This window comes from Dromiciops gliroides, chromosome 5 (assembly GCF_019393635.1).
Source record: "Dromiciops gliroides isolate mDroGli1 chromosome 5, mDroGli1.pri, whole genome shotgun sequence".
NCBI classification, from domain to species: domain Eukaryota; kingdom Metazoa; phylum Chordata; class Mammalia; order Microbiotheria; family Microbiotheriidae; genus Dromiciops; species Dromiciops gliroides.
Window position 1 is genome coordinate 296,000,423 of NC_057865.1, and position 10,042 is coordinate 296,010,464.

Genomic DNA, 10,042 nt, shown 5'->3' on the forward strand with positions numbered 1-10,042 from the left:
TCCAGTTGACTGAGAAGTCCCTCCCAAAGGCAGGGACTGGTTTTTGTCTTTCTTTGCATCTTCAGTGATGCAGCACAATGCCTGGCACATAGGGACACTTCATGAATACTTCTTGACAGAGATTTTTGCAGTATGAAGAGACCAGGCACGCTTCTGGGAGGCTGGTTCTTCTTTCTTTGGTCCTCAGCCCTTACCCAGGAATGCTGGGATGATGTGCCTGGGCCCCCTAGGTCGGTGCAGTCTGGCCGCCCATGAACAATCCCCAGAAAGCATTAATGGAGAAGTGTGCTGATCCAAAGACCAAAGAAAACAACCCAGAACCCTCAGGAACAAAGAGAGACCCAGCAGGAAGTAGCCTTCTCTCATGGATCTCTGGGATATTCTCCTAAATGCCAGCTCCATCAGCTTCCTCAAAGGTGCTGTTCTCTTAGTCCCTGCATCTTGAGCTTCTGAGATCCTCAGAGCTTCTCATCCTGTCTCCCCTTTCCTATTCTCCTTACTGCCAAACTTGGGATGCCAAGCCCCCACTCATGTCCTCAGGCCCCTTTGCCTGAGATGTTGAGTGGGAAACAGATAGCTGTTCTCTGAGGCTGAGGAAGGAAAAAAGGGGGGTGTGGGGGAAGGCTGGGAAAATGGAGAATGTCCCAGGGGATCCTTCTTACAGGAGAAGGTCCTGGACCGTGGAACCCCACCCCCAGGCCCCTAATTCTCCAGACACAGTGAAGGGAAGGACATCAGAGTTTCGTACAGTCTTTATTTCTTGGCAGGAGTATTAAGTGTCTGCAGCTGTGGGTGGAGGGCTGAGGGTGCTCAGGGACCCAGGGAGCATGGGTCCCGCTGGCTGGCAATGATGGTGAGCATGGGAAGCAGGAAAGAGATGGGCATCTCCTGCCTGGCAATGATGCTGTGACATGGGTGGAGTTTGCAATGGGGTAGAGGTAATGAAGACAGGGATTCTGCTGCTACTGGGGTGCCAGGGTCAGCTGGGGAGGGGCAGTGGCCCCAGGGATGGTTTCTGGGCTGACAATCCCTCCCCCCCCCAGGAAGGGAGAGACAGGAGCCATTGGACAGGTTGTTATGCATAAGGGAAGAAGCTGGCTGCCCCTGATGAGGCAAATGAGCCTGCTGGGGCTGGATAAGAGCCAAGCAGCCCAGGCTTGGACCCAAACAGAGGCCGTTACCAGCAGAGGACCCCAGGGCAATATTTGTCAATGAGGCTCTGATAGTATGGTCGAAGCTTGGACACATCTGGCAGGTCTTCTGACTTGGTGTAGAGATCATACTTGCTGTAAGAGGGAGAAAGGGGGAGCAGTGGGCATGGGCATCTACCAGGAAGGGAATGAGTAGCCCTTGCCCCTCCCCTGCTCTGAGATCTCAGCTGTGGGGTCTAGTACCTCCCCTTACTTCTGCCCCATTTAGTCTAAGGCCCACTAAACTCTCCTAAGATGTTAATGTCTGATAATGGCTTCATGGGGCCTTCCCCCAATTTTTGTACTTCCCACATTCCTGGCACAGAATCCGGCTAAACCAGCACTCATTCTATGAGTGAATGGATGGATGGATGGATGAATGGATGGATGAATGAACAAACGAATGAACAATAGCAGGGGCCTTTGATGTCCCAACCCAGTTGCATGTGTCCCTGGGAAGGCTCTCAGACTGGGACAGGCAGAAGTGTCTTGGGAGTCTGAGGGGTACAGAGGAATTTGGGGTCAGTCTTCTCTAAGGAACACCCATACTCTGTGCCTCGGCTCCCTGCAGGCCTTTGGTCTCTCTCTCTCTCTTTCTCCTTTGCCTGCACTCTGCCAACTACTCGGGCCTGACCTGAACCTAGGAGAGAGGTCTTGGTGCTACCTAGCACCCAGGACATTGACCAGGGCAGCCAAAGAGACAAAGAGCAGATAAGTGCATCAAAGGGGGGATTCCAACCCAGGACCAGTGAGCAATCTTTTTTTGTGGGGCAATCAGGGTTAAGTGACTTGCCCAGGGTCACACAGCTAGTAAGTGTCAAGTGTCTAAGATTGGATTTGAACTCAGGTCTTCCTGAATCCAGGGCTGATGCTTTACCCACCGCGCCACCCAGGTGCCTCGGTGAGTAGTCTTTCTATCACACAGGCTGCCTACCTACTTGCTCACGATCCTACCATGTTTAAGTCTCTGGACGCCAAGGCCAGGCCTCTCCACCCTTCCACTAGACTGAAAACTCCCTGAAGAAAGAGCCTATGCCATTCCTCACAGCTCCATCTCCAACCTGCAGTGAGCCTTGTATACAGTCAGTACTTCGTACACAGAGGAGAGTGTCCTTCCTCAGTGGGTCCTGGGCTGGAGTAGGGGAAGGACAGGGTACAGAGCCAAGGATGGGCTCACCCCTTCCTGAGGACCACCCCAAATCTGGCCCAGACCACCCCCTGCTGCTCCTTCTGGCCTAAGGAAGGACAGGAGGCTCATCCCCCACATGCTGCCCTATGTGGGACAGCCAGGGTGTCTCCTGCACTCCTTGGGGGGCAGTACCAAGTCCCCTCCCCAGTCCTTACTTGAACTCTTGCACCCAAGGCAGCATGCTGAGGTCATGGGGGGTGCAGAGGTGCCGGTAGTCACCCCCAGTGTGCCAGGGATAGAAGGAGTGGAAGCGAATCATGTAGAAAGCCTAGACAGGGAGGAGGGAGGGAGGAAGGAATTAGGTCCCCCTAATTCATTTCCTCTCTAGCCCAGATCCTGGGCCCCAGGCTCCCAGCCACCCTGGGAAAGCCTGATTCTAACCATGCCCATGCCCCACCCCACCCTGCCCCCTACCCTCTGTGCCCCAGCATTTGCCAGGCTCCTGCTTGCCCCAATTCACCATCAGTCCTTCCCAAACTCCAGGCCTAGGTCTCCAGAGAGCCTGGGCCTAGCATGTCCCAGCCCCACAGGCCCAGGGACCCCCCCCTCTCAGAGATGATCAGTGGTCAGGGCCTAGCATCTGGCAGCTAGAGGCTGGGAGTTGGACACTTTGACCCCACTCACCTCCTGAGGCAGAGAGAATTTGTTGAACTTCATCATCTGATACATGTACTCTGCATAAAGAGGGATGGTCCCAGGCCAGGTCACCACCCCTCAGAGCCTCGAATACCCCACCCAACAGCCATCACCCCAGAGATGCCACAAGGTTCTGCTCTACAGACCCTGTAGCCCCTCTCCCCAGGAGCCCCCAGACAGTAGGCCTGGCCCTGGCTTACAAAAGGGGAGTTGGGTGCATTGTTTTCCCTTTGGGACTCCCCACCGGCTCCCATGTGATTAGGGGGAGGGAGGAGTCTTTGGGGAGGCAGTGAATGGTAAGGGGAAAGGTCTCACCATCATGGCCCCAGGACATCAGGACATTTTCCAGGCCACAGTTGGGCTCATACATCCCATACTCAGTGCTGGAAAGAATAAAGACTGTGAGAGCCGTTGGCAAAGACCTGAGGGAAGGGGGTGTCTAAAGGGGTCTGGGTGGGGAGATTTGGGGAAGGGGTTTTCTGGAAGAAGCAGGAGAAGAATCCTACAACCTTGGAATGGGAAAGGACCATAGAGAGAGAAATGGGGCAGGGCTGGGTAGAGCTCATGGGTGTCTCTAATCACTAAGTGATATAAGCCCAAGGTTCTGACGCACGTGCGTGCGTGCGTGCGTGTGTGTGTGTGTGTGTGTGTGTGTGTGTGTGTTTGTGTGTGAGCTGGGGAATTAGGGGGGGATTCTGCCCATGAGATTTCTGCTGGGGGAAGCTCTGACAGAAAGATCTCTAGGAGGGCCTGTACAAGAGATCTCTGGGCTGGGGGCAGGAAGGGATGTCCCTGGGCAAGGGGCTTATCTCAAAGAGGAGATCTCTGGGCTGGAGAAGGGGGGGGATCACCAGTATCGAGGGTCCTTGGTGTCAGGATTGTCTTGAAAAGTCGAATCACAAAAGACAATAGATTTTTGGGGGCGGCAGCCAACGGGGAAGGTGTCTCCAACGACTGCCCACTGGATGTGGGAGGCAGCAGAGTCAGGGACTTGTGGCCACAGGCCATGGGACCCTGAACCACCCCTCAAAATGTATCAGAGCCAAGAGCTCACAGCCCAGGGCAGAGAGTCTAGGACCCTTGGAACCTCAAGCCCGTGGCTCGAAACCCAACCAAGGGGCCAGTGGCCAAAGCTCAGCATAGAACCCCATCCTAGCCTAGAGCCCAGAACCTAGAACCCAGAGCCCACAACCAGTCCAGCTTCTAATCCCAAACCTAGGACCTACAAACCACTGGTCAGAACCCAGAGCCCAGAAGGCAGGGGCTGGGCTGACCTCAGCCATCTTTGTTATCTCTTCTTACCTGAGGCTCCCCAGCCATGACAAGGATCTTCCCCAGATCATGCAGCAACCCCACGAGGTGGAACCAGTCTAGGGAGGAAAGACAAGGAGAGGAGCTGAGGCAGGAGACCACTGAGGAGCTGGGGAAAGGGAGAGGGGATAACTGCCACGGCAGCTCTTGGCCTGGGAGGGCAGGAGGGGCTTTGGGATCCCCACTTGGACATCCCTAGAACCTCCTCAGCACCGCACGGCAAGGGCTCTGCAGAAACGCTAGTCAAAGGAGTCGTTCCCGTTCTACAAAGGAGGAAGCAGGTGCTCCAACCCACCAAGCATTTGTCTGGGATCTCCTCGGAGGAGCTCAAGGCTGAGTACCAGAGATACAAAGGGAAGAGCCCTGCCCTCCAAGAGCTTACATTCTCCTGGCAGAGGAGCTTCCTATACAGAGCTAAGGAGATACAGGGCAGTTGGAGGAGGGAAGGAGATGAGGGAAGCCTCCCCACAGGAAGCTGTACCTGAGGAGAGGTCTGAGGGGGCAGTTAGGGGGCACCACAGTGCACAGAACGCAGAGCCTGAGGTCAGGAAGACTCATCTTCCTGAGTTCAAATCCAGCCTCAGACACTGTGTGACCCTGGGCAAGTCACTTAGCCTTGTGTGCCTCAGCTTTCTCATCTGTCAAATGAGCTGGGGAAGGAAAGGTCAAAGTGCCCCAAGAAAAGCCCAAATGGGGTCACAGGGTCAGACCCGATTGAAACGACTAAACAATAGCAACGATGGATTTTGAAAGGCAGAAGAGAGGAGGGTTAGGGGATGACAAGAATGGGGGACAGCTTTGCCAAATGAAGGGAACAGCAAGAAAGTCGATGTGGTCACAGCAGAGAGTGTGTAGAGGAGCAGAACTTGGATTGCCTGGGAAGGCCGACTGGGGCCGAGTCTGAGGCCAGAAGAAACATTCCGCTGGGTGTCCACCCTCCTGCTCCACCCAGGGACAGACAGAGAGCCCCGCGCTGGGACTCAGGAGGCCTGGATTCAGGGCCTGATTTCCCCCTGGACTTCCTGTTTCCCACCTGTACAGGAGATATTGGACCCCCTGAGCCCTCTCTATGGTCCCTTCCCATTCCAGGATTCTAGGATTCTCCTCCTCCTCCTCCTCCTTCATAAAGAAAACCCTCATCTATGTAACACTGGCTTCCAGAGCCCCTCCCATGGAGATTAGGGACACTCTTACTATCTCTTCAGAAGAGGAAGAAGGGCTTACTTGTCAGTAATGAGGCTATGTGAGGTACAGAAAGCACTAAAAGCTTTTTTGAGAGACTGAGTTAACTGTCAAGGAAAAATCTGCCGAGAATTGTGCAGGGCTCTAGGGGGATTCAGAGGAAGGCAAGAGCACTCCCGTTAGGCTGCAATCAGGGAAGGCTTCATGTAAGAGGTAAGCCCAGAACCAGAGATTCAGAATCATGGAACCTCAGGACTGGAGGAGGCCACAGCCACATGTAGTCTGACTTCTAATTGGGCAGAAATCCTTTCTACCACATCCTGGAGTTGTCGTCTTCCAGCCTTTCCAAAACTTCCAGGGGAAGACCCCTCATCCCCGTCCCCTTCCCTGCCTGTGCCCCAGAGCGGCCCATTCTCTCTGGAGATGCTCTGGTTGTTGGAAAGCATCTCCTGCCCCAAGCCTGGTCTGCTCTCTCTCTGTAATGCTCCCAGGCTGTTCCTGCTCCTGCTCCCTGGGGCCAAGCAGATAGAGAGGAAGCCCTCCCCCACAGATGGCTCCCCAGATATCTGGAGCCAGCCGCTGCACCCTCCCTTTCCTTCCCAGGCTCCATCAGTACGTCCTCGATCAATCTCCTGATGTCCAGACCCCTCGCTATTTTCTGTATTCACCACAGAAGCAAGGCAGGAAGAGTGTTGGAGCTGGGCCAGGAGAGATCTGGGGAGGAAGCCCATTTCTCACAATGACTGACTATGTGTGAGCCAGGACAGCTCACTTAACTCCTCAAAGCCTCAGTTCCCTTGTTTGTAAAATGGGGGAAATGACCCCTGCATTCTCTCCCTGGTCTGTGGAAAGGGCTTTGTAAGGCTTATAGCAATAGACAAATGCCAGCTCCCCTGGAGTCCCCTTCCTAAATTACTTCACATATAGTCCTTCCACCTAGTACTGATCTCCATACCTGGGAAGGAAGAGGGGAATTGGAGTAATTCTCAAGGATCTATGTTCCTGGAGGGTCGAATATACTTCCTTGCTGGTACTCGATTCCCAGTACCCTGCACTTAATTCATGTTAGTTAAGTGAAAAAAAAGAATATCGAGCCCAGACCTGGACTCATAAATGTGGGGCTGCACCCTCTGACAAGGGTTGTCTGACAAGGACAGATCATCGACTCACTTACTCTGGACCCAGTGCCCCTGACAAGACATAACCACTCTTTGCCAATGCTTCAGTATTAACTGGCAGAAGGCTGGTCTTCCCTCCCCAGCTCTATCACTCTGAGACCACATGTGGAGAACCTTCTCTCCTCCTGTTCAGGACCCTGGCACCTATAGCAGGTGCAGTAGCAGGATAACCTGCTTCCTCAAGTCCAGGGGCTTAGAACAAGCCAGGTTCAGGCCTCTGGTTTACCATGGATGTCGGGGAAACTTTCAAACACCCAAGCGGAATGGGCACCTCGGGAGGTAGTGAGCTTCCTATCACTGGATAGCTCATGCAGAGGCTGAATGACTGTTTGTAGGGTGTGCTACAGAGGGAATTACTGATTAGGCAGGGAATCTGCATTCCTCTCTACCTCTGGGTTTCTCTGATTCTGCAAATGAAGGCAGTGGGGCAATAATAAAATCAATTACCAATAAGCTCCACCTGAGCAATAACTCACCAAACACCAACCATCAAGGACTAATAGTGACTGCTTTTCCCAACTGAATTATGTTGGAAATAATCATCAGAACAATGGAATATTAATCACAATCCCATGAAATGGTGATTTTCACGTGAAAGAATGAATGAGCAGGTGGAGAGATTCATGTTGAGAATGACCCACAGTGAGCTGGTGCCTTGAGGGGAAAGGATTCCATGAACTTCCCCCTTCATTCTCTGGCCACAGGGAGCTGGCCTGGTCCTAGATTTGGGGGGTAGAGAGCCCTGACTCACTCCATCCCGTGGTCTTGGGTTTTGACCTCTCCCATCCTGTCTTTCTGGGACTGGACCAGATTCCTTCCTCCCTTCCTCCTATCAAGGTGGCTACAATTTTAATCCCCACCTGTACCAAACTACTGGACACCCCTGGAGAGAAGGACTCTCTCTTCTTGTCCTGAACCTTGGGAATCCCTGACTCCTGCCCTCCATGACCCTTGGCTATTAACTAGCCTGCCAGGCTCTCATCATCCCTTATTCCCGAATTTCCTGGCTCAGGTTAGGAGGGGACCGTCTCTACATGAGAGCCCATGACCTCTGATCTCCTCAGCCCAAGAAGGGGGCTGAAACAGGGCTTCAGTACAAAACAAGAGCAGCTAAAATGAAGGGCCTCTCCCCATCTGTCTCTGGGATGGCATAAGGAGAGGGCTGAGAGAGGGCCCCTCAGTGAGATGAGGTCAAGAGCAAGGGATCCCTGGGATCAAGGGAAGCAGGAGATACCCTTGTCAGGATGAGCCTTCCGGATGCCCTCGGCCGTCTGAAACGCATGGAATGAGTTGGGAAAGTCCACATCTGGGTCAGACTCATCCACCAGCCCATCCAGCAGATCCACAGCCTCCATCACAGTCATCTTTTTGTAGGAGAATCCACCAAACTCTGTGTGCTAGAGACAAGAACCAAACACCGTGAACAAGGCTCCATTATCCGCTGAAATTGGATCCAATGACCCCAAGGAAACTGACTCTATAACTCCCAGGTGTCTGGGTCACAGAACCATCATCCACAGGAAATGCCCCATCACCAAAGACATGAATCCATCTCCAAGGACAGGGGCCCACCATTGTTGACACATCTGTCACCCCAAGGCAAAGGACCCTTCTCGCATCTCACCTTCCTCCTGACAAAGTCCACAGTTTGGTGGGTGTGCATGAGCTTGTAGGTGTTGAAGACTCGATCCAGGAGGGGTCCTGACTGCAAGTGCCAGTCACATTAGACTCTAGCTCTTCCCCCTCCCCTCCCACTGTATCTGACCCCCCTCATCCCTGGCCCTCTGACCCTCTCTCTTCTACCCCTTGGCCTCCCTGCCCCCCAACCCTTCCTTCTTCACTGCCACTGAAGTTGTTCTCCCCAGCATGGCAGTGGAGGGACAGGGACAGGGACAGGGAGTGTTACCAGGGCCAAGCTAGCAGCTCTTACAGTGTAGTTTCGGAAGTCCTCTTTGTTTTTGCCCCCATCGGGCCGGTAAATTTGAGAAGGGTCTGGACCCTATGGGGGAAAGGGGAAAAAAAGAGATGAGCTCAGTCAGAAGGCTACTCTTCTATCTGGGAAGGATTCAGGAAGGGAAGGAGAGGAGTGAGGGACCCCACAGCTCAGAGGCATCAGTGGATGTAGCTTATTCCAGAATATCACTAGTAGAGAGGGGAAAAAAAAGATGCAGTAACCCTGGGAGATCTGGGACCAAGGACCTAGAAATGATCAGCCTTGGAAAACAGACACACTCAAGCGTGGTCCCCCCAGTCCAGCTTACTTCACAGACCTACTCAGTCACCTGCATACATGCACACTGTCTGCCTGGACCAGGAGGTGGGGGTGGGGATTCCTGGGAGGCAAGGTACAGTGCAGAGAGCTCTCCCACTGTAGATAATAGAGAGGCACATCCCTGCCTCGGGGCTTAGAGGAAACAAGAAAAGGCTACTTCCCTTCAGAGGAGCCCTACAACCAATGGGCGGGGAGCTCCCCTCAGTCCCTGTTTTTTCAACCAGGCCTCTGTTCTCCACCCCAGCCTCTTTTCTCTCCCCCATTTGTCCCTTACCAGCCTAGTTGGGTGGACCTTTGGGCCCCTGTATGAGACTGGGGGTAGAGAGTGGACCCAGGGCCCCAAACCACACTTCCTAAAGCGTACATCCAGCCCCTCCCTTCCCACAAAGTTTTGGAAGCAGACCGTGAGGGTAAGAGGGCACCCATAGCTTGGAATCCCAAAGTAGCCTAGCAGCTGAGGAGGTACCCGAGAGTTCACGGCCCTGGAGCAGCCTAGAAAGGAGGCTGAGGGCCTTGGACCAGCCTAGAGAAGGAGGACAGCCCAGAAGCATTTTGGAAGACATCAAGAGAGAAGACACTCACCACAAGAACCTTCATCTTGACCACAGGCCTACTGGTGAACAGGGTAGGAAGAAGGCGTACGGTGTGTCACCTGTGGCTTGTGTCTGGTCTGTTCGAGCCCAGGGGGTTCTTATATATGGTCTTAGGGTACATAAACATCAGTGGGAGTGACCAGATCTAACCCAAGCTATTTGGCCGGGGCCAGGAGGTAATCAGTGACCATTTAACCTGCTGACCTTGGCCTGCTCACCATTAGTTAATATGTCAGTCTATCCCCTTCCTCCTTTCCTGGAGGGAACACTCTGACCTCTACCTAACAAACAACACCTTTGGAGAGAGAGCACCATGAGGCTGGGCTGGGCTGGGCTGGTGTTATGGGCCCATAGCACCCCAGAAGTTCTCTGGGGTACATCAAGGAACCTTCTCCTTGAGAAACTAAATCTGAGGACAGATAATGCCTAGAGAGATAAGTGTAGATAAGATCAAACTGAGCTAGCCCTGGGACCATCACCCTTCATTCTAG

At 53.5% G+C, this 10,042-nt stretch overlaps 1 protein-coding gene across 1 annotated transcript; it reads right to left on the reverse strand.

Moving 5' to 3' along the window:
- Nucleotides 1-734: 734 nt before the first annotated feature.
- MIOX (myo-inositol oxygenase) lies at nucleotides 735-9,684 on the reverse strand. Its single transcript, XM_043964968.1, has 10 exons — nucleotides 9,541-9,684; nucleotides 8,617-8,685; nucleotides 8,311-8,391; nucleotides 7,921-8,083; nucleotides 4,318-4,385; nucleotides 3,867-3,976; nucleotides 3,331-3,398; nucleotides 3,004-3,053; nucleotides 2,535-2,647; nucleotides 735-1,286 (listed from the first exon to the last, which is right to left on the reverse strand). Exons 1-10 carry the CDS (start codon nucleotides 9,553-9,555, stop codon nucleotides 1,178-1,180), a joined length of 846 nt encoding a protein of 281 aa, XP_043820903.1. The 5' UTR covers nucleotides 9,556-9,684; the 3' UTR covers nucleotides 735-1,177.
- Between the last annotated feature and the right edge of the window lie 358 nt (nucleotides 9,685-10,042).

Excerpts from the sequence above, each read along its gene's own strand:
- MIOX (XM_043964968.1), bottom strand. Across the intron at positions 8,392-8,616 it reads AGGACTTCCGAAACTACACT|TCAGGACCCCTCCTGGATCG; the intron begins GTAAGAGCTGCT and ends TGGCACTTGCAG. Across the intron at positions 8,084-8,310 it reads TGGACTTTGTCAGGAGGAAG|CACACAGAGTTTGGTGGATT; the intron begins GTGAGATGCGAG and ends TCTTGTCTCTAG.